General features: G+C 42.8%; 1 protein-coding gene across 1 annotated transcript; it reads right to left on the reverse strand.

Moving 5' to 3' along the window:
• Nucleotides 1-6,027: 6,027 nt before the first annotated feature.
• LOC134455903 (junctional adhesion molecule A-like) lies at nucleotides 6,028-23,666 on the reverse strand. Its single transcript, XM_063207263.1, has 11 exons — nucleotides 23,412-23,666; nucleotides 12,893-12,952; nucleotides 12,568-12,687; nucleotides 12,041-12,181; nucleotides 11,180-11,301; nucleotides 10,127-10,207; nucleotides 9,598-9,700; nucleotides 9,057-9,164; nucleotides 8,737-8,761; nucleotides 8,121-8,178; nucleotides 6,028-7,445 (listed from the first exon to the last, which is right to left on the reverse strand). The coding sequence occupies exons 1-11, from the start codon at nucleotides 23,488-23,490 to the stop codon at nucleotides 7,410-7,412; spliced, it is 933 nt and encodes a 310-aa protein (XP_063063333.1). The 5' UTR covers nucleotides 23,491-23,666; the 3' UTR covers nucleotides 6,028-7,409.
• Nucleotides 23,667-24,965: the final 1,299 nt, after the last annotated feature.

Here is a 24,965-nt window from a genome sequence, read left to right on the forward strand (position 1 = left end):
ATGCGCCGAATTTTGAGCTTACGACGGGGGGCCGTGTCGAAATTTTAGGTCACGTGACAGCGCGCGCCATCGTCGTGAGTGAAGTATGAAGGAGACTAGCGCCACTCACGACAAGTATGAATCCCCCTTTAGGGGGCCGGTTACATATGCAGGTGCATGACGAATGCCGTTTTGCCATGACATGAAAACAAAAGATATGTTATTTATACCATATATCATGCAGGGAAATACAGTAAGTATTATATTATATAAAAGTTATTTAGAATAACAGGCGACTATAAGTCACTTATAAAGTATTAGTTATAATTAGTTAATAATTAACTCATAATGAACAAGACATTTAAAGATGTTTGCAAATGATTAAGGAATAATATTTAAAAACTATTATAAATGATTTATAAAGCTGCTTACATTAGTAAATTATCTCTTAATGTCTACAAACTATTTACAAAGCATCTACAAACTATTTACAAAGCTTTTTGCGCCATTTGTAAATGTCTTGTTCATTATGAGTTCATTATTAACTAAGTGTTACTAATACTTCATAGGTGATTTATAGTCACCTGTTATTCTATTCTATTCTATTTTAAAGTGTTACCAAAAGTTATAATAAATTAAATTGTTCTATATTAGAATCAAATTTAAAGTTATGATGTAATGTCATAAGGGCTGAGGTCCAGGTCATGACACTGTTCAGACATTAGGGGGCGGTGTAGTAGTAGATTTACAGCTGCATAAGGTCATCAGGTACATTTCAACTGCAGAGCAAAGTGATGGCCTTATTCGAGATACGGCAACGGCACCAAAAGATAATGCAAAAAATGAAAAAAGAAAAAAAATATATAACAAATAGCGAACCTAACTACATCATAACAGCAATAAGTAGCCATATGGAATTTTGGTCTGAATAGGCAAATTAATTACAGTATTATTGCAAGTAGTGCATGTGCGCTGTTTTGTGCACATTCTGTAGATTACTCTGTATGCTAAACTTGAGCTAAATTCACTCACACCGGGGCAATACAGATGAATAACCCAGGCATGTACCCCTGTAAAATAGGTTTAGCGACGCCCTTGTTGCTTATCCCTGTTGATGCTTTTCTGCCACGCGCCCATGAACTGGTTGGCCAACAGTTTACTCACGTGTGTATAGACCCCTTTACTATTTGTAAACAGATATGACATTTTTTGGCTGCGTGCACATCCTTGGAGCAGAAACGACCATGCGCCATTCATTTACAGAAAATAGCCAGATGTTTTTACGAAATAAGAAAATGGATGGTCACGCAAACTTCAGATATGCAGTGGGCACCACAGACACAGGCATTCCTGATGATGTCCTCATTCCAGTCACTGTGTTTAATGTCATGTAACAACAAACATTTCCTATGCTTCTGGAACAGCTTCTTCCCTCTCAAAATAGCATATGTCCTTTTCGGAATCTCTATTTTTTTTATTAAAGTACACGTTTCAGGACGGCAGGGCTTCTCTCTTTAAGGTCTGCACTGTCTGTTTGTGTGTGTGTGTTCACAACCAGTTTTACATACAGCCTCCCCACTCCCTATTTTACCCATGCCTGCAGTTCACTTAGGGGCCGCTGTCGAGAGAGTAGTGCAGCCCATTAATTCTGAATGGAGTCTGCACTCTGCACCCCTCCGTTGGCGCCCCTAGAGTGCAGTACCACCCGGAAGAGTGGAGTCTGTCATAATACCCTGAGTCAACGATGCGCACGCATTCAGTGTGACGTGAATTCTGAATGGGTCAATAGTAGAGATGCACCAGATCCTGATTTTTCGGATCCTGCCGGATACCGGATCCACTGCTTAAGATCCTGCCGGATCCGGAACCGGATACCGGATCCTACAAAAGGGTTGAAACATATAGTCTACTCGCACACGTGGGCCCTTTTTATTACGTTGACTCAAACTATATTGTAGACTCATTGGCTTATTGCCACACTGCCTGCAACGGCCGCTTCCAAAGGGCTTTCACTCCATGTAGTGATTGGGGTTGTGAAAGACTGAATGAAAAACCTAGGCTAGAGATGCACCAAACCCAGATTTTTAGGTAACATGCCGGATACCGGATCCACTGCTTAAGATCCTGCTGGACCCGGATCCTGTGAAAAACCCGATTATCCTGCCGGATCCGGAACCGGAACCGAATCCGGTGCATCTCTGCTCAATAGGCGTGTTGTCTCACACCCCATACACAAGTTTGCAATGCTCCCCACTTAAGCTCCTCCTCTCCCACCTATCCCCCACACCTCACACTTGGTGTGTTAGTAGATCAAACTAGTGCAAGCTCGCCTCATGCATATTTGTGGCCGACTTTAGATGCGCTGTGTTTAATACCACCCACATCGTGGCAAGTTCTCGCTCATGTGCTTTGTCAACATCGATCTAGTGCATTAAAGTAGTATGCATCTAATGACAGAGGTGCACAGGTCTGTACTGCTCTAAGACAAAGTGCAGTAGTCCTGTAACTACTTTAGTCAAAACTGAGTTTAGACTGACAAAGGTCTTCATTACATCTCCTTTATCTTGTGACAAATCCTCATGGTCCAAATGTGTCCCGTTTTTCAAAATATTGCTTGGTCAAATTTTCAGTAACTACAATATCCAACCTAATACCAAATCTTCAGTTACTGCACTTTGCCCTTGTTTGGGTAGTATTCTTGCACATGTATTTTACCTACCTTTCAGCATTTTCTGAGCAATTAGCTTACAATAGCTTTTAATATCTTCACCACTGCACTGTGGATTTTGTGTGATATGACTTAGTGATGTTTTTGGCCCTTTTACTGTATATTCTGTCACCAACTACTAGTTGTTTTCCTTGATCATCCTCTTCAATGTCCGTTGCTCCATACACCACTAGTTTCTCTGATCAACAGCATGTTCCAAAAAATTGTTGTTCTCGCTGTGCTCAGGGTTGGTAGGACAGATCTGTTTGACGCGCTTTCTTATCTCATCTACAATTCACTGAGGACCAGGACCGGCTCTAGTGAACTTGGTGCGCTAGGCGAGCACCCCCTTCCCTTTTTGTGCATTTAGACATTGTGATCTGCAAACATAGCCCCATGCATCTGATCGAAAACAGCTAACCTGTGCCAAGTCCATGCATTATCATTATCAATGTGTTAAGTGTAAAGAGTTTTGACATTCGTTTGACACTAACTCTGTGGGACATTTTGGGCATTTCTGGTGCCCCCAAGACATTTGGCGCCCTAGGCAACTGCCTGGTGTGCCTATGCCTAGCGCCAGCCCTGCTGAGGACCAAAATCAAAATTTGGAATGAAGTCACGGGCCAAACTCCCCAATATTTATTTTTTAAAATTTCAAGTTTCAAGTAAAAAAACTAGTCAAGTAAAAATCATCTGATTACTACACATAGTACTTTCAAACTAGAATTTAAAACTAGAAATTAGACTACTTATACTTTTTTTTTACTTGTTTCAAGCAAATATTTTTTACTTAAATTAATATTGACTAGATTTTTTTTTACTTGAAAATTGAAAAATAAGCTTGCTACGATATATATTTTTTGCAGTTTACTCACATTTAAATTGGTTTTCTTTATAGTTTATAGTGATACTGTCCCATTTTTGGAAATATGCTTATGTTACACCTCTCCTTCAGTTAAATGATTGAGTTTGACCATTCTCCTGTACTTCATGTCATTCTCTGAGTATGGCTGTGCAAATTTTACCTCCAAGCTAGCAATTAACATGGAATTCTATGATACCATCTGGCGGCTACGTGATCTCATAGGACTCAATGTTAATGTTGCATATGAGTGTGAGCTGTTTCACTGGCCTGGGCCCACTCATATTCCTGTGACACACCAAATTTCGTGATCATTTCTCATTACGCTACAGTGAGTCCAATATGTATTTGATCCCTTGCTGATTTTGTTGGTTTGCCTACTAAAAAAGACATGATCAGTCAATAAATATTATGATAATATGTATTCTAATATGGAGAGACAAAATTTCAAAAAGAAAATCCAGAAATTCACTGAAGAAAATATATATTAATTTATTTCCATTTCATCGAGCAAAATAAATATTTGATCCCCTGCCAACTAATTACAGTTCCGGGCCCACAGACCAGATAGGCACTTCCGATCAACTTAATTAAAGACACCTGTACATACTAACATGCATAAAAGACACATTGAATCAGCAGAATCAGTCCATAGTATGAGTGAATCAGTCACACTCCAACCTCACCAGCATGGGAAAGACCAAAGAGTGGTCAAATGATATCTGGGACACGATTTTAGACCTGAACAAAGATTGAATGGGCCGCAAAGCCACAAGAAAGAGACTGGGTATTAATGACCCAGCTGTTGATGCATTTCTTCCAAAATGTGAGGAATACAAAATGACTATCCATCAGCCTGTCAGGGGTTCTATACAAGATTTGACCTTTTGTAGGGATTTGATAGTCATGAGAACAGAAAGAAATCACCCCAGAGCTGTACGGGATGAACTAGGCAATGATATCAAAGCTACTGGGACCAAAATCACTGATAAAAACTACTGGTAGCACTTAATGCCACAGAGGTTTAAAATCCTGTAGTGCACACATGGTAACTCTACTTCAGAAGGAACCTGTGCATTCCCACTTGAGGTTTGCCAACGGACATCAGACTGGTTTAGGGTATGATAAGGAGGTGCTGTAGTCAGATGAAACCAAAATCAAGCTGTTTGGCATTATCACAATTCAATGTGTTTTGAGAAAGAGTACTGCTGTCTATGATCCCAAGAACACCCTGCTCACCATCATGCATGAAAGTGGTATTATTATGGTTTGAGGGTGTTTGTCTGGCCAAGGCACAGGACAACTTCACATCGTCAACGAATGGATGGAGGGAGACATGTAATGTGCAATCCTGAGTGCAAACGTCCTTCCCTCCACCACTACACTGAAGGGTGGGTCATTTTTGTATCTCCCAACATGACAATAATACAAAACATACAGTCAAAGCAATGAAGGAGTGGCTCAATAAGAAGCATATTAAAGTCGTGAAGTGGCCTAGACAGTCTCCAAATATTAACCCTATAGTAATTCTATAGAGAGAACTGAACCTCCCATTTACCAAGCTACAGCCACAAACTATTAATGTTTTAGAGATAATGTGCAAAGAAAAATGGGCAAAAATATTTTCTACTATATGCACAAACATTGTCATCAACTAAAAGAAGCATCTGACCTCAGTGCTAGACAACTAGGACTTTGCCACAAAGCACTTTATCTTCTTTAGCTAAAGGGGTCGAATACTTATTGGCCTAAATTAAATACAAATAAATTAAAATATATTATTTTAAGTTATTCTCTGGAATTTCTTTTGGATATTCTGTCTCTCCATGTTTGAATACATATTATCATAAATTTATAGACTGATCATGTCTTTATTAGTGGGCAAACCGGCAAAATCAGCAAGGGATCAAATACATATTGGACTCACTGTATATATTGATGTGTGTGGGCCAACATTCAAGATGATCTCATGGGCCAAATCAAATGACTCCGCAGGCCAAAGTTTGACATACCTGGTTTATACTATTTGACAAGGAATACATTCTTTATTGTTTACACCCAGGCCAAAAAGTAGAGCATGCAGAGGTATTTGATATTTGAAAAAAAACAACAACTTTAAATTCAACTACTGGTCAACAAGAAACAACAGTCACCTTTTCCAATACATCTGCACTCCTGAAAAAGGTTCTGTGTGTTAAATGCTAAATAACTGTTAACAATTGACGCTGACATCATGGATATGACATATCTGTGTTCTAACAGTGTCATAACGCAGTGTCATAACGCAGTAACAGTCATTTACGTGTCATAAACATTATGTCAATGTCATAAACATTGTATGATTGTTGCCATTAATAATATAAATGACATTCAGTTATGGTAAAGACAGTCCAAACAATGTCAACTTTTCACAACCATTCTCTGGCGATCACTTTCTACACTGAGGGAAAAGTCAGCACAGACACTAAAGGCACAGGTGAATCGACATTATTTTATTCATAAAATGCTCTTACAGTTCTGCAAATAACTTACAAAGCAACGCCACCACTGCCTCGTCCTCTATACCTATGTGTGTGTGTGTGTGTGTGTGTGTGTGTGTGTGTGTGTGTATACAATCTCATCTATATAAAAGCAACAGCGTAAAAACAGCTATGTCAACAACTTTTATGAAGCACAGTCCTATCATCATCATCTATACAAAGACAGTATTAGAAAAAGAATGTGTGTATGTGTGTGTGTGCTATAAAACAACATGAATCTAAAAAAAACCATTTAAAAAACAGTTATCTACAATAAAACACATAACAACCCTGAAGACCACAAGGCACTAGAATGTGTGTGTGTGTGTGTGTGTGTGTGTGTGTGTGTGTGTGTGTGTGTGTGTGTGTGTGTGTGTGTGTGTGTGTGTGTGTGTGTGTGTGTGTGTGTGTGTGTGTGTGTGTGTGTGTGTGTTTGTGTGCGCACGCACGTCAGTGTGTGAGAGAGAGACAGAGACATCTATAAAACAGTGCAAACATTTCATCATGTTATTAAGAGCAAGAGAGAGAGAGAGAGAGAGAGAGAGAGAGAGAGAGAGAGAGAGAGAGAGAGAGAGGGAGAGAAAAAGAAAGAAAAAAGGAAAGAAAGAAATGTAAAACTCCAAACAAAAACATGACTGAAACTAAACAATTCCAGATTGTTCCTCATCAGCTAAGGATCCACATAAGACAGGGGTGGGAAACAGTTTTCATTTAGGGGCCACTTCAAAGTCCTCTTTGGGCCGTACTATGAACACAAACCAGGAAAAAAGGTAGTTTTGGCCTATATTGAATGTGGAAACCTTTAAAACAGACCCAACCTTCCCTAGGTCCCCTGATATATAACTTTATTGTATTGCAAATATAATTTCCAACATTTCTTTAAAAACATGTCATATTTCATGTGAAACTGCATAACATTGGACATGTCGGGGGCCGGATACGACAGCCTCACGGGCCGTAAACGGCCCCCGGACCATAATGTTTCCCACCACTGATGGTAAATGGTTGACAATTGTGACTGGCTGTGAGCCAAATGGCTCCTGTTGATTGGTTGAACACATATGGCTGAGGATTGCCATTGGCTGATAGTAAAATGGCTCATCATGTTGACTGATATGGCGGAGGCTTCTCGTTGGCTGATAGTAAATGGCTATTGATTCTGATTGGCTGACAATATATGGCCACAATCTGTCATTGGCTGAGAGTGAATGTATTTTGATCCTGATTTGCTGGCTACATATGGCTATGCTCCTAACTGGTCCTTGGTAGTTCCAGGTGCACGGCGGTGGCCAATTACCTTGACTTTTAGAGTGTGTGAGTGTGTGTGTGTGTGTTAGTGCTGCTAGACCACAAATGAAGACTTCTGCTTGAACTCCCCCTGAAAGAGAGAGAGAGAGAGAGAGAGAGAGAGAGAGAGAGAGAGAGACAGAGAGAGAGAGACAGAGAGACAGAGAGAGAGAGACAGAGAGACAGAGAGAGAGACACAGACACAGACAGACACACACGCGCACACACACACACACACATTAATTTCCTTCTGATAAAGGCATATTGTCCACACAATGTCATTTTGGACATGTAATGTTACAAGGCCTGAGCCATCAAAATCGAATGAGAATTATTTGACTACAGTTCCTTAATTTAATCAAACTTTCTTTCAATCAAACAGACTTTTTTCATTATCAGGTTTCTTGCAGGATTCAGTAGGTAACATTTTAGATCTTTTTTTAGCCCTTTTAAGACAACTGTGAGCTAAATTTTAAACCAGCCCTGGCTGGGCATTACCAATATTAATGAACACCCTGATCATGCACAGTTATCAAACATTTTAGCCTTTGTACAGAACATAACGGACAGCAATGCACTTTGAAGTGTAATGAATAGCCTAATGCATGGGGATACATGAAGATATAATGGCAAGATTAATAGGCTACTCGGAAATTCCACCAAAGGCGCTGATGTGTGTGTGTGTGTGTGTGTGTGTGTGTGTGTGTGTGTGTGTGTGTGTGTGTGTGTGTGTGTGTGTGTGTGTGTGTGTGTGTGTGTGTGTTACCTCCTCGTCATCTCCGTTGTCTGATGTTGGACGATACACAGCTGAGTTTGTCGGCCCACTGTCGAACAATACACGCACACGCACACACACACAATTACTACAACACTGTCAACAATAAACACTGTTTACAACAGATACCGCTCTCTCTCACAACACACATACACACATATTGTTTGTATTTAAGTTCAAGAAAAAGCTTAATAACTCAGTTTCTATTTGCTTGATATACGTCCATGCAGGGCCGCTGACAGGTTTGGCTGGGCCCAGGACAAAGTCATCTGATAGGGCCCCCCACCCAATACATACAATGTAGTGAGAACCCAATTATGGGCCCCCCATGTCCTTGGGCCCGGGACAACTGACCCTTTGTCCCCCCTTGTCGGCTTCCCTGCTTCCATGTAGAAAGCTATACACTCATCTTGCTTTAGCACCTCATCTTCTGAGGTTAGACGTACACCATCATGATAAAGAAAAAAAACACTATATAAAATCTGTGGCTAGTGGAATACCTGAATGGCTAGTGGATCGGAGAAACCACTAGCCACAGTGGCAGGTGGGTGAAAAAGTTTATGTCAAGCCCTGATACACACGCACACGCCCGCACACACTGACTTACCCTCCAGATACTCTCTCCTTCATCTCTGTAAGAAGAAAAGAGGGAAAAAGGTTTAAAAGTTATACTCTTGGGTTTGGGTTTCAATGTTACAGTGGGAAAAAGTTAAAAAGTTACACTCTTGGCTTTGGGTTTAAAACTTAAAATCTCCAGGGTGTGTGTTTAAGAGGTACACTTTATGTGTCTGTATGAGTGCATTGCAGCCTTGCTTGCGTGTGTGTGTGTGCATGTGTGTATAGTATCTTACTGATAGGTATCCTTTGCTATGAGTGAACCACAGTGTGTGTGTGTGTGTGTGTGTGTGTGTGTGTGTAGTATCTTACTGGTGAGGTATCCTTTGCGGTGGGCGAACCAGAGTCCAACGATGAGCAATGCAATCAGAATCAGGAGGATGATCACACCAGCTACGATGCCTCCAGTATTCACACCATCTGACGCACACACGCACACACATAGTCAGTATTCATCCCATCAATCACAACACACCCCTTTGCTTACTTGCATATTATCATCAGATTTTTTGCAAGTGGCTCTCACACCTCATTATACATCTGCCAATGTAGTACAGTATTACAAAAATAGAATATTTGCAACTCTACTCCCCCTCTGAGCTGTATCCTTCTCAATGACTGTGTTTGTTGTGAGCACGTGCGTGCGTGCTCTGAGCGTGTGTGCATGCATGCCGGTGTGTGTGTATGTGAGTTCATGTGCATGACTGCATGTGCGTGTGTGTGTGTGTAAATAAGCACCTAATAAGCACTGTGTGTGTGTGTGTGTGTGTGTGTGTGTGTGTGTGTGTGTGTGTGTGTGTGTGTGTGTGTGTGTGTGTGTGTGTGTGTGTGCGTTCATGTGTGTTGTACTCACAAACAGCCATCCTGGCAGCAACACAGCGTTTGGGCAGTCCAGCGCTGTTGGTGGACTCACAGAAGTATTCCCCTTCATCCATCAGGACCACACGCGGAAACACCTGTAACAGGGGAGAAACACACATACCGAAATACTTAAATAGTGTGTGTGTGTGTGTGTGTAGTTTCTACTGGTGAGGTATCCTTTGCGGTGGGCGAACCACAGTGTGTGTGTGTGTGTGTGTGTGTGTGTGTGTGAGTGAGTGAGTGAGTGAGTGAGTGAAAAAAAACAAGGGGAAACACAGAATTGCCTGGATGGTGTGCGTATATGTTCTTGTAGTGAGTGTGTGTGTGTGTGTGTGTGTGTGTGTGTGTGTGTGTGTGTGTGTGTGTGTGTGTGTGTGTGTGTGTGTGTGTGTAGTACCAGTACTCCTGTGTTTGGGTTGAGTTTGTAGTGCATGTTCTTGTAGTGTGTGTGTGTGTGTGTGTGTGTGTGTGTGTGTGTGTGTGTGTGTGTGTGTGTGTGTGTGTGTGTGTGTGTGTAGTACCAGTACTCCATTGTTGGGGTTGAGTTTGTAGCTCATGTTCTTATAGTTGGGGAACTTGCTGGGATCGATTGGCATGGGAACCTGGAAAGAAAGAATGGATGGATGGATGGATGAATGAATGAATGAATGAATGAATGAATGAATGAATGAATTTATTAATGAATCAAATGAACGAGCAAACGAACGATTGATTGATTAATTGATACATTGATTGATTGATTGAATGAATCAATCAAAAGAATGAGGAAATGAATGATTTCTTTATTTTCTCTTCACATTCACTAAAGAAAAAAAAACATGCATATCCGTCTTAAAATTGTCCTGCATGCAGGACCAGCAATGGCACCCGAAAAGTGAGAATAAAGTCTACACACCAAGCTCTCACTTCTCTGGATTCAATGCAGTGACGTTCCGAGCAGCATGCACTTCATCAGACTGGTCATTGCATTGAATTGAGAGAAATAGGAACTTGGTGTGTGGATTTAGTTTTTTCTTCACACCGTCATTTTGACTTCCAGTGACATGTCATGAAAAGGTATAACAGGATGGAGAGAAGGGTCCCCAAGTGAAGCTAAATATAAGCTTATGAGCCGGGGCCCAATGGTACAATAGGTAAATAGGAAGCATAGAGAAAGAAAACGAAATAAGTCAGGCATACAATATGCAAAAGCAGTAATAACAACCTGATTTCACTCCTCAGCATACAAGATGGTTTCATAAAGGCGGATTCATACGTAACGTAACTGGTGCTAACCTCATTCATACCTCCCTCGCACAATTAAAACGTTTTATGAAGGGCCATTGCGATGAGAATGTGAGGGGCGGGAAGCAACAATGCCGATGTCGGCTTCAACAAGAAAAGTAACGATCAAACTGTTCTAAGGTACATACAGCCACACACACACACACACACACACACACACACACACACACACACACACACACACACACACACACACACACACACACACACACGCACACACACGCACACACACGCACACACACGCACACACACGCACACACACGCACACACACGCACACACACGCACACACCTTGCTCTTGTACCACTTGTAGGTTGCTGGGGGTGATGCTTCCTTGTCGGTACAGGTCAGCTTCACATTGGAACCCGAACGCACAGACGCCGGAATATGACACAATGGCACCGAGGGAGGAACTGAGGAGGAAACACACACACACACACACACGCGCACCCGCGCACACAGAGAGAACAGTTGAGTTTCACATTTCACTCTGGCAGCTGATGGCTGATGTCCAATTACAATTCAATGTCAACTTCAGAATGTGACTCATCGTTCTGCTTTTAGTGGTGCTCAGTTTCAACTGTCCAACAGAAAGGTTTTGGACATCTGACAGACACAGGGTGTTTCTCAAAGTGAAGTGTTCTGGCCTTGCTAATGCGAAAAACGCCAATTTGTCATGGAATGACGAGTTTTACCTTTCTCGAGTCGTTCTCTGTTTTGTTCCTTGTTTACTGTTTAAAAATGTTGCGTTGCCAGATTCACACACAAAAAAGGAAGAAGAAGAAAGAAAAAAAAGGGAACAAAGTGCCCACAAATATCAACCACAACCCACACCGACCTCCACTCCCTCTAAAATGTATTTATTTAGAGTCTAAATAATGCAAAAATGGCCCACAAATCCATTCGACCACCTCCTCACCCCCAACACTAAAGGTGACAGTACCAATGACAACATGCTAGCATGGAACTAGCTAGCACCTGTCGTGTAGGACAGTCATGGATGTCATTTCAGGGAAAGCAAGAGGTAGAAGAACATCAGAGAGTAAAGAGAGGAAAAGCACCTAAAATAGTGTGTGTGTGTGTGTGTGTGTGTGTGTGTGTGTGTGTGTGTGTGTGTGTGTGTGTGTGTGTGTGTGTTTAAGGCATACGTACCCAATACAGTGAGTGCGATTTTGGCTTCAGCTGAGTACCCATTCCCTGCCACAGCACATATGTATGTTCCAGTATCCTTACGAGTCACCCGGCTGAAACGAAGACCTCCGTTATACTGCTCAACACGACCAGTATACGGCTCTGTAGACACACACACACACTTATTACAGTGCAGATGTACATTCCAGTGTCTTTACGAGTGGGTGTTACCAGAATGGCAATGACCAAGTCGTAATGTATTACTAAAGGCCCTGTGTACTGCCATAGTGGTGAAGTACTATGGTAGTTAAGTTTTTTCAGTGACTATTACAACATCCCAGTGGTGGGACGGTGTCTGGTATAGGGCTCCGACGCCTGCCAACAAAAAAACGTGAACGTGTTCATTTCACTGAATTCTGTGAGACCATGGGTTGGAAAAAGAAGTCTTGCCTATAATACTCAGTATATCAGATGGACATGCTGTGTGTGTGTGTGTGTGTGTGTGTGTGTGTGTGTGTGTGTGTGTGTGCGTGTGTGCGTGTGTGTACCTGTGGGTTTGCCCTTGTATATGACCAGACTGACTTGCGCTGCACCGGTGTTCTGAAACTTCCACTCCACGCGAACATCCGACCCGAAGTCAGCCGACGGGGAACACTTCAAATCAGCACCTATAGTAGAATACACACACACACACACACACACAGTCAGCTGAGGTGATGCGCCTCAGATTAAGAGTGTGGTAAGAGAGTGTGTGTGTGTGTGTGTGTGTGCATGCATGCGTATGTATCTGCCTGTGTGTGTATCTGTATATGTGTGCGTGTGCGTGTGCGTGTGCGTGTGCGTGTGCGTGTGTGTGTGTGTGTGTGTACCAACCCTTGTTCTCCTCCACGTCCACTTTAGGGGTGCTGGTGGTGGCAGTGAAGGCCCAAGATCCTGCGAGACAAAAACAGAACAGTGACCATAGTTACAACATGGAAAGAGAAGAATCAATATAATTACGACACGGGACAGAACCATTACTAGAGTTACAACATGGAAATAGAACCGTTACTATAGTAAGTTACAATACGGAAACAGAACCATATACATAGCTTCAACACGGAACAGAACTATGACCATGGTTACAACACGATACAGAACTTTTACTATAGTCACAATACGGAACAGCACCATTGCCATGGTTACAAGATGGAACAGAACCATTACCATGGTTACAAGATGAAACAGAACCAATACTGTGGTTACAAGACAAAATAATAGTTTGTTTATAGCAGGCTAACTATTACAAGACAAAATTTGAAGCACAACCATGGCCTCAATACAAACAGAACCATTGCTATGGCTACAACACGAAACATAACCATTACCATGGTAATAACAACAGGGAGTAAGATCACTAGGACTACAGTTGTGGGCATGCTCTGTCACACCAAGGTGCCTGGCTGTAGGTGTGGTGGTCAGAACTCCAGTTGGTACCCAAGAAGGCTCTAGTAGCGCATTCAGGCCGACTGAGAACCGTGCTAGAGCCTGTTCCAGCACCTAATCGCGAACCGACCGTCGTGTTCACGCCACAGATATTTGCGTTCGCGAACCAAAAAATTGGTTCGCAATGCGAACCGCAAAATACTAGGTTTTTCTCCGCGAACCGTGACGACAGCGTGGTCGTCAGCAGGTTCATCCGGGTAACACAGTCACGTGCGGAAAAAGTTCAGAGCCCGGTATGAACACTGGCGGTTCGCAGACAAACACTTTAGTGCCGAACGTAACTGGTGCGAGCACCGACACCGGCTCCGTTCTGGTCGGCCTGAAAGCCATATAGGTGTAGTAGTCAGAACCCCAGTTGGTACCCAAGAAGGCCCGGGTTCAAGCCCCTACGGAGCAGCTGCACTCGTTTTGCTGCATATGATGCAGGAAGTGGGATGGCTTGCATTGGAGAGGCATCCACTGTGTAGTAATATCAATATCAGTAGTATTATTTATAGCACACAACTGCCATTCAATTTGCTTAGGTTTCTCTACGGTCTTATTTTCTATAATATTTCTCTTCTTTCTCTTTCTGAAGCAAAGTCAGATGAAAATAATAATACAAAATAAAGCCATTTTTAATTTCTAAATGCCACTGTTGGGCAGGAACAGGAAGCAATTTCCAGCATTTGGCAGCATAATGGCTAAGTGTCATTTCACCCTGTCTGGATTTGACCCCATGCACAACCAGTAGAGGAGACTCAGATGACCAAAGACATATTTTAGGATGATATTGTTCTTGCACAATGGTTCTCAACCAGGATGTCACACCACCGCTGTGTGTGTAGAAGATATAGTGTCTGTGTGCAGCAGATGTAGTGATGTCTAATCTCAGTTTCTAACTCCACAAAAACAAGGCAGAAAGACTTGAAATAAATGTGGATGTAGCATAGTCAAATGTTCTATCAAACAGCTTCCTTGTACAGTGCTGTACTCTGGTCTGACCCCTCACTCTGCACTTGCCTCAATTTCCTCCTTGTAGGGCTAAATGTAATGTAATGTAATAAAAGGAGGAGTCTCTACAGGGTCATTTCATGTGAAATCAGACACTTTGGGGCCTGATCGACTTGGATTTTAGTACGACTTGGTGTGCCTTTTTAGTGGCAAGATAGAGCCCTAGAACTGCATTTGCATGTAACTGGCATTAATATTAAGGGAGAAACGGACTAAGAAAGATTCTGGGGTTCCTATGTTGCCACTGAAAAGAAACAATCTGTTGTATTAAAAAAAAGGAGGGGGAAGAGGAGGACGAAGAGGAGGAAGATGCGGCACTACGTAAGAGAGGATATTGGGGGAGGAGGAGGAGGAGGAAGAGGATGAGGAGGAGGAAGAGTAGGAGATGGAGGAAGAGTAGGAGATGGAGGAGAATGCGGCACTATGTAGGAGAGTTCAGTGTTTCCCATACATTGAGGAAACTATGGCGGCCCGCCATAGTTTAAATTTGGCCGCCATAGTTTACGAAAATGTAAAAAAAAAAAAAAAAACTTTTTTTTTTTTTAACGATATCCGTTTTTGTTAAAAACGATTTGAATTACGATTTTGAATTTCCTTCGCATTTTCCTCCTGGAGTAAATACATCCTATAGACTCTGTATTGGTTAGATAAGTAGTCCCACGGTAACACAGAATGAGGGGAAAGCATTAGGAAGTGACCGTAAGGGTATTACAGTTGATTCATGTGTGCACACGTGTAACATCGGGTGAGTAACAGAACATGTGCGCAACGATGCGTTATGACACGCCGATATGCGAGGATCAGCGTCCAAATTCCTAGTCGCATGCATCATCGCTAACTGCGTTTACATCGCGTGCCGCGTGTAAGGGAAATGTTAGTTGTTGACATGTATGGAATTCACTTCAATTTGTGCTGTTTCTTGCTTCAGTTGTGGACAAAACGATTGGCCAAACTCACAATAGAAAGCCTTTGCTGTGCTACTGTCCCAGAGAGCTGAAAAAAAAACCTTCATAGAAGAAGTCACTCTTAACAGTGGTGTTAACTAATCCAATGAGTTCTCTCATTACTCTCTCTCTCTCTCTCTCTCTCTCTCTCTCTCTCTCTCTTGCTCTCTCTCTCTCATAGTAGCCTACTATTTACCCATAACAAATGGTGAATTTCTGAGACCTTTTTAATTTGTAGCCTATACCACTGAAGGCATGATAATGCTTCATCATATTTTAGAAATAGGGCCTATGTGCCTTTTATATACCAAATGTTTAATGTTATATACAATATTGCGGTGGAATATACTGGACACAGAGGTGTGCAACTCTCGGCATAGCAGCCATTTATTATTCTGAAACCCGCGTTCCCAGCATGCCCTGCATCAGTATTGTTATCCGCAGCATCTGGGAATATATGGCATCAACAGGCAATGAAGCAGACATAACATTTATCATTTTGAAATTGTTTCAGCTGTTTATGACTTGTGTATGACTGAAATTATCTCTGCATACTATCAGTGCTGCATTGCTTTGTAAAGATAGGCTATTCAACACACTTTAAAAACACACTGAAAAGATACGGCCATAGTAGCCTACTGAAAACATTTTGTTCATAATAATGGTGATTAATAAATGGTGGTCTTAAATTTTTATACTGACATCCTTGAATTTGACTTGGTAGATCACGGCAGACCATCAACTTCAAAAGTAGATCTTGGTTAAAAAAAAAGGTTGGGCACCCCTGCTATAGAGAGAACCACAAGTGCTTGAAAGACAGGGATCAAAAGCCTAGTCAAGTTGTTGTAGTTTACTTGGGTTTGGGAGCAATATAAAAAACCTTCAGAGAAGGGACAGTTGGGATGAGTTTACTAACACTCCCTAGGCTTTGTTTTACAGTTGTAATGAGTTTGGTGACAGACCTTCATTGACACAGCAGAGGAGACATCGGGCTGCATATAGAAATTAATGTGTAATGAATGTGAATATAGACATAAAGGTGTAATATGTTGTTCAGCCCTTTTAATGGGAGGAATTTGGAAAAAACTGGCCCTGTGACCAGCACCCCTCATGTATGTATGTGTACGCCTACAGATATGTGTGGGGGAAAAGGCATAGCCTACCCTCTAAGACCCTTTTTGTCTATGCGTTAACAATTTCACAGTGCTCTTAAATTCTTATCTCTGCTCCTATTTTGTTTTATTATTGTTTCCCAGACCCCTGCATGAGGGACGAATGAAACTGTGTTGTAAACAGAAATTATTCACTGTACTGCATTTTTTGACAATGACAATGTACTACTATTATACAAGTCATGGGTAAAATCTTATGTAGCCTTATTTCTCAAAATATAAATGGCTGAAATATAGGCCCAGGCCTACAGTTTCTCCATGCGCCAATGTCATACTGTAGTCATTGTTTTGCCGTTTTGCATTTACGCTGCAAGAATACACCCCCCCCCCCCAAAAAAAAGGCCCGTGTGAGAAGACCCCAGCTGCCCCCATAGTTTCCAAAATTTCTGTGGGAAACACTGGGGAGGAGGAGGAAGAGGAGGCACTATGTAGGAGAGTGGATATTGGGGATATCGAGGGAGGAGGAGGAGGAGGAGGAGGAGGAGGAGGAGGCACTATGTTGGGGATATTGGGGGATATCAGGGGAGATTGTACAGAGCAGAGATGGCAGACTTTGAACAAAATGTAACAAAAAAAAAACCCACGTACATCTGTCTCAAAAAGATTGGGTGCAGGACTAGCAAAGTCACATGAAAGCTGAATATAAAATTCCACGACACCAAGCTCCTGTTTCTCTCATTTTAATGTGGTGATGTTTCGGGCAGCATGACGTTCATCACATTTTTTAAAGTAAGACTACTGTATATCCGAAGCCCTTACTGAAACACCATTGGGCTCTTTCCAATATCCTGACTCCTGTCCTCGACCTGTGCTTGCGGCCTTGCACTTCGCTGACGCCCCGCCTCAGTGGAGAAAACAAGAAAGTTTCCCCGCTGTCCGCCTAGCCATGACAACTTCTGGGGTATTATTCTTCATTCAACATCTTGCTTGCGAATGAGAAATTGTCATTGCCATTGCACTTTGGCGACAGATGTGTATTTCAATATCTCGCAAGTGACGTCATCACGAGGCCACAAGCAGGCGAGGAGGACAGGAGTGAGGATAATAGAAAGAACCGCATTATTGCCCATCACCGGATGGAAGCAGCATGAAGTGTGACTGATTGTGCTCTCCAATTACGGAGGGGCAACGAAGAGGACACAGAGTATCCAGATAACATAACGTCTCTGTTGAGAGAACTTGTGTGGATGTTGGTGATGTGTTGGGGGTCAGTGACGTTTTAGTAGTAGCACAAGTCAGAGTGGTGTCAGCCACAGCTAACGCCACAGTCGCATGGATTAATAAATGGATTATGGCCGTTTTTGCTTTTTAGTGGATTATCTAAGAGGTATATTCATTGCAGTACATTAATTACCCGTTACAAATTCATTTATAGTGCAGGCATTATTTGTATTTGGACCACCCGACATCTGAGCCCCCAAAAAAGTCATTAACCTGTTAACCACTTTATTGTTGGTCACTTTATTGTTTAGACTTAAGTGAGGCCCAGGCGTGTATACTAAGGAGCTACTTCAGAATTAACACACGGATGACCAGATCTGTTCAAACTTTTGGATGTGGATGGAGGTGAGGTGGGGGGACAGACCACAAGGGTGTGTGTGAGACTAACACATACAGTACAAGCATGCGGGCACACACACAAACAGAGTTAAGGGGACAAATTTGAAGCGGAACTTTGATAACAATAGGGTCATTTCTCGTGAAATCAGACACTTTGGGACCCCACCGACACAGATTTCAATCATACTTGCTGTGTCTGTTTAGTGGCAAGATAGCACCCCAGAACTGCATTTGACACCAATATTAAGGGAGGAACAGACTAGTGAAGGTTTACATGAGGGTAGGACACTATGCATTCAGCCTTGATTATATCAGTCAGTGTAAGTCACAAAAATATGTCCGTGGTGTTATTTGAAAGCTCTTTTCTGGCTCTACAAATTACACAAACAGCATGGAAGACAACAACCCTCAGAATATTAATTATCATAAATTGAAAATTTTTAAATTGAATATCAAAAAAACGTATATTTTAAAATGGCCAGCTCCTTGTCTAAACATAGCCTGCAATGTCATGAACAACACCTAAAATGCTGGTGTTTGGTTCTTTATCCATTTCAGAGACAATGGGACTCAAAAATATACCATCATACAAATCACCTAGTAATGATATGGTGATACCATAGTAATATCACATGACAGCACGTCGATCAGAATATGTGAAGGATGGAGATGGTCCATGAGGATGCAGGAAGTTCAGTTTCACCTCTCCAGTGCTCGACATACATTCCTCAACACATGCTAGCCACTAATTGCCATCATATACAGCGGAGAGCAGGAAATGTGTGTGTGTGTGTGTGAGAGAGAGAGAGAGAGAGAGAGAGAGAGAGAGAGAGAGAGAGAGAGAGAGAGAGAGAGAGAGAGAGAGAGAGAGAGAGAGAGAGAGAGAGAGAGAGAGAGAGAGAGAGAGAGAGAGAGAGAATCCCTGTGTCAAGTGGTAGGATGTGGTTCCTTCATTCAAGATTCAAGATTCAAGATTAGTTTATTACGTCTTATTATAGGTTTGAAGCCTATAAAGAGTAAAAATTGTTGTGTTTTTCTTGTGCAATCAAAAATTCAGAACTCTACTGTGACACCCTTCTGTGCCACACACACACACACACGCACGCGCACCTTGAAAAACTAACTGTGTAGACAAGTGAAACTTGGAAAGGAAAAAAACAACAACTTTGCATATCAAAACTGTTTCAACCATGTGCCCGGTACTGACGAAACATGGAAACCTTAATTCCTCTGTTTTCAAAAAGTAAAGTGCGGTTTGGTTAACACATGACATTTTAGACAACTAGGGTGACCACCTGCTAATAAGTCCAGGGGGTACTAGGTGTAAGTTATGTTTCTGAGGGACAATGTGGGACACCCCCTGGCGTGCGCACCCTCCATTCACTAACATTTGGCTTTCGGGTCAAAGACGTGGAAAATGAAATTGTCATTCAGTCAGGGTTCCCACTCTTTTTCAAAAATCATTTTCCAGGACATTTCCAGGACTATTTTTGGATAATTCAGGACGGATATTTCATCCGTCGGACCCACAATTGGACATACACAGCGACACACAATGCATTTTAGAGACAATGTGACTTTAAGGTTGAAATGAGTTGTAATGAATGAGTACAGTGTGTTAGGGAAGAGGGTACGTCCAAAGACGTCATAAGAGCATAGTATGGCATGACCGCAAGGGGAGTCACTTTCTTCTTCTGCAGTTAATACTAAGGAGACTAGTGATAGGCGGGATTACATTGACGACAGGACATCCTATTTTGACTGGGCCGGAACTAGCAGCAGCTCCTCGCACCCACAATGCAATTCAAATTGTGGAGTTTCCAGTGTCACAATTTTTATCGATCATGGCCTTGCATCCACTGCGCATGGTGTCCCCGGGCTACGCCCCCGTACTACACCGTGGCCAATGCAATTTCCTGCGAATAAGCGTTCTTATCCATTCTATGTTCTTTGCCCAAAGGTATTGACCTGGGTTGCGGTTGAAGATCACCAGCTGTCCCGCTAGTAGGAATCTGCTGGAGCATGGCGACCACACCCCTATGTCAAATTTCGCAAGCCCAGCACGTGCAGCCTCTGTTCAACTGAAATACTTTCTGATCCACAAAACGTTTATTCGGAATTAAATGAAAGTGCAATGTAAACTCACATTAATGTCACATTATCTCAGAAATTAATACCTTAATAGTCTCTCACTTATCGAAAGTGCAAAACTAGGGAGAGCTGTAAGCCGCTGCATCTGAATGCGCCGCCATGGCAACACATACTTGTGTTGAGCCCACTTCTCTACTCCCTCTACACATTTGACTGTAGCCCCATCCACCCAGAGAACATCATTGTCAAATTTGCAGATGACACAACAGTGGTGGGGCTGATAACCGAGGGAAAGGAGGAGGCCTACAGGGATGAGGTCCTGAAACTTGGAGAGTGGTGTGCATCCAACAACCTGGCCCTGAACATCTCCAAGACGAAGGAGCTCATCCTTGACTTCCGGCGGAACAAAGATGCTCCTGCCCCCCTGTACATCAATGGAGAACGTGTAGAGCAAGTGAGCTCATTTAAATTCCTAGGTGTACACATCTCCGCTGATCTCTCCTGGTCGACTAACACCTCGGCTCTGGTAAAAAAGGCCCAGCAGCGATTGCACTTCCTCAGAGTACTTAAGAAAGAACAGTTAGACTCAAGCTTGCTGGTGACCTTTTACCGTTCCACCATAGAGAGCCTGCTGACCTACGCAGTGTCAGTGTGGCACTCAAGTTGCACTGAGGCTGACAGGAAGAGACTTCAGAGGGTGACCAAAACAGCACAAAAAATCATAGGCTGCCCCCTGCCTCCCATACCTACCATCTACAACTCACGCTGTGTAAGTAGAGCCAGGAGTATCATTAAAGATCCCACACATCCTGGCTTTCATCTCTTCACACTGTTGCCCTCTGGCAGGCGCTACAAGGCATTGCCAGCCAGAACCAATAGGATGAAGAACAGCTTCTTCCCCAAAGCTGTTACAACAATGAACACACACTTACTGGACAATGCTCATCTATAAGGACTGTGCACTTCGTAGGGAAGCTAAAATCTCAGTATACTTTGTATACTGACAATAAAGGCTTTCTATTTCTATTTCTATCGCAAAAACTTTCTTGCTCACCAACCATTGTGGCCAGTGGTTTGTGTCTTTCTGCAAGCCAGTTTTGTTGCCAGGTTCGGAATATTCTTGCATACAAACAATTGATGCGACTACTGTGATTTGTCACACCAAAGATCAAACTAGCTTTCAAAGTGGCTAGTGAGACTGAAAGCTCTGATCTCCAAAAAAGATAGCAATACATTTTTTTGTAAGGAAGTGCTAGCACTGCCTATTTGTAGGCCTATTATGACCGTAAGCAGGTTTTCGAGAGATATATAACGCCATGATATCAGCTAGTGACTTTTCAGCAAGCCAACTAGCGACTTCTAGCGACTTTTGGCAACACTGAGTCAAAGAATATAACTTTGTATAAGTGCAATCAAAGATGGCAACCTGACCAAACTGTGTGTGTGTGGACAATAATGTATTCAATAGGTGGATATAAATTGAATCGTCATGTCTAGACTCGGAGAAGAGTAAAAATTATACCACAAACAAAATCGGGAAAAAGTTGAAGGGAAAAAAATCCAGGACAAATATTTTTTTCCAGGACATTTGGTGAATTTCCAGGACTTTCAAGGACTTGAAAACACATCTCTAAATTTCCAGGTTTTCCAGGACGTGTGGGAACCCTGTTCAGTGTCATGGATACCTTCTGCTGACCGTAACTGTAAAAAACATGACTCCTATTATTATTACTTTTCCCCAGTGAATTAATGAAAGCCTCGGCTGTCATCCATTCATTTGAAACAATTTAAAAAGCATGTTGTTTTACAGTTACAGTCAGCAGAAGGTATCTGTTACACTGAATGACAATTTCATTTTGCACGTCTTTGACCCTTTCATACTATTCACCAACATGCATTCACGTATTCACCAACATGCTGATATCGTCATTAATGTGCAACAAATTACTATTTTTTTTCTAAATACTGTAGGTATCAGATGAAATGCCATCTGATGCTTAAAAACCACAGCCCTGATAAATAAATAAATAGGTTACACTATTTAGATAGACATTGTGCGTAACACAGTGCGTAACAGGGCACCTTATAGGTTAAGTTCCCAATTCAATACAGAGCACACACACACACACACACACACACACACACACACACACACACACACACACACACACACACACACACACACACACACACAGCTCCCTCGCGACGAGTCTACACATGTATCTGTCTACAACTCCTCCGTTCTCTCCTTTCACGTGACACGTCATATGTAGGTCAATCGCAAAACTCGGACACATTTCTTTCAAAGTCGGAGAAATCCTCACTCGGCCTAACTCATTAAGTTTAACACTTAAGTTATTTTTCCTCCTAAGTGTAGCTAAAATGTGTCTTATCAACTCACTCCCAACTGTCCCCAAGGCGCGACAATGGCCAACCGTCGGGTTGGTGTGGAGACCCCATTACGACGCACAAAGTAGTTCAGGCTGCATGTGGTAGACTACATATGACACCAAATGATGTGACCGGCCAATACACCCAAGTCACGCAAGCCAAGCATGTGTCCACTACAACAGCCCTAGCAGGCAAACAAAACCCTGCAGGCGGGGGGTGCATCTTGTCACCAGGCAGGCTTGGGCCCCCATACTCCTTGATGATAAATAACAGCTCACACTTTCCTACATTAGTGACAATTTTGTTTAAAATGTTCATTCCATTCAATTTTAGCTTTGGGCCCCAGCCCGTAGAGTCACCTCTGCTGCAGGCCTCAAATGAGCTTATAAAAAAGGACATGTAGCACTCGCTACATGTAGGACAAGTAGGCCTATTCACTTCGTGTAGCTCAAACAAAGCCATGGGAAGAAAATAGGAAACCGCGTAGTAGCCAACCAACAGAAGCTGGCTGCCTTCATCCATCACACACACACACACACACACACACACACACACACACACACACACACACACACACACACACACACACACACACACACACACACACACACACACACACACACACACACACACACACACACACACACACACACACACACACACACACACACTTCAGAAGCATCGCCACCGTGAGATCCAAACACGATATGGAGGAGGAAGCATTGAGTGAGTGGTCTAGAGCTAGTTCTGGCTCACCTGTTGCACCCAGTAGCAGCAGCAGCAGTAGCCGTGTTGTTGTTGACTGAGGACCTCGTAGCGTTGTCATCATCACCATCAATTAAACAATTAAACTCAGAAACTCCCGCCGATTAAAAATTAAACCCTCTGCGCCTTGTTTACAGAGCGTAAAAGCAAGGTGGTGATTCTGAAAACTAAAATAAAGCCGTCTGCGCTGATCTTTCTTTACACCTTTGTCTCTCTCCCTCAGATAAGCCACTTCCGCGTGCGCGAGTTGTGCCACACCTGTGTTTGGGGAGATGAGGACGGTAACCCGATGCTCGCGAGGAAGGTCACGTGACGCGTCAAACTGGTTTTGAAGTTTCTGGTCGCTATCTGCTCATTGGCACCCACCCTGCGTCAGCTGCCGTCTCTCTCTGATTCAGTTTTGCGCAGTTGCAGTTTCTATATGAAAATAGCTGAATGCGTCACACACTGGCAATGCTGAGCACGAGTGTGTCAGACAAGTAAATGCACGAATTAGTGTAGGCCTACCTATTTGTTTTGCAATTGTTTCATTTATTATTATTAGGCCTATTAGTAGTAGTAGTAGTAGAAGTAGTATCACTATTACTGATGTTATCATTACCTAATCATCATCATTATTAATATTATTATTAGTAGTAGTAGTACTAGCAGGGCCGGTGACAGCTTTGGTTGGGCCCAGGACATCTGGGGCCCCCACCCAATACAAACAATGTAATAACAAATTTGTTCAATTTTGGCTGAATTCACTAGCATTTCCCATTGAAATGACTGGAGGCAGGTCTTATTCACTCTCTCCAGTTATACTACCTCCATGGTGTCAACCGTCTGGGTGTTGACTGGATAACACCTGTCAGTCGGGCTGGATGCTGATTGGCTGCTTTGTAAACCTCAGGTAACCATGATGCAGACCATTGTGGGTTGCTATGGCAACAAAAAGGTGTAGGAATTCTCATGACTCTCATACACAGATCAACCTGCTGGACCAGTTCTCAGTTTCACCTCTCTCTCACTTCCTCCCTCTCTCTGTCTGTGTCTCTTGCTCTCTCTCCCTCTGTCTTTGTCTCTTGCTCTCTCGCTCTCTCTCTCCCCCCCTGTGTGTCCCTTGCGCTCTCTCTCTCTATCGCTCTCCCTCTGTCTCTTGCTCTCTCTCTCTCTGTCTATTGCTCTCTCTCTCTTTCTTTCTTTCCCTTCCTCCCTCTCCCCTTTGCCCTCTCTCTCTTTATTTCCCTCCATTTCTTTCTCTCTCTCTCTGCCCTCCACGTCTCTCACATACAGGTTGTGTTCAAATGACACCGACGTACAAGTTGTGAGTCAGCTGAGAGGGTCATGTGTAACGGAGGCCGACTAGCAGAGTAGAAGTGTTAGTAAACCTCCCTCCCAACTAGCAGCGTGTGGCATGGAAGAACGTTAGTAAACCTCCCTCCCAAAGCCTCAAACAGTATCAATATGGCTCAGCTTAAGCTCAGCGGTATCATGTGGTGCCTCCCATCCCCAAACTGGAGCGTTGCACACGGCACACGATGAGATTGGCTAGGAGGTGGTGGG

This window comes from Engraulis encrasicolus, chromosome 1, assembly GCF_034702125.1.
Source record: "Engraulis encrasicolus isolate BLACKSEA-1 chromosome 1, IST_EnEncr_1.0, whole genome shotgun sequence".
NCBI lineage: Eukaryota > Metazoa > Chordata > Actinopteri > Clupeiformes > Engraulidae > Engraulis > Engraulis encrasicolus.

Bases quoted from the DNA above. Each gene is read 5' to 3' on its own strand.
- LOC134455903 (XM_063207263.1), bottom strand. From the start codon at position 23,490: ATGGTGATGATGACAACGCTACGAGGTCCTCAGTCAACAACAACACGG. The intron at 11,302-12,040 runs GTACGTATGCCT...TTTCCTCCTCAG, and splicing joins AATCGCACTCACTGTATTGG to TTCCTCCCTCGGTGCCATTG. The intron at 8,179-8,736 runs GTAAGTCAGTGT...ATTGTTCGACAG, and splicing joins AAGGAGAGAGTATCTGGAGG to TGGGCCGACAAACTCAGCTG.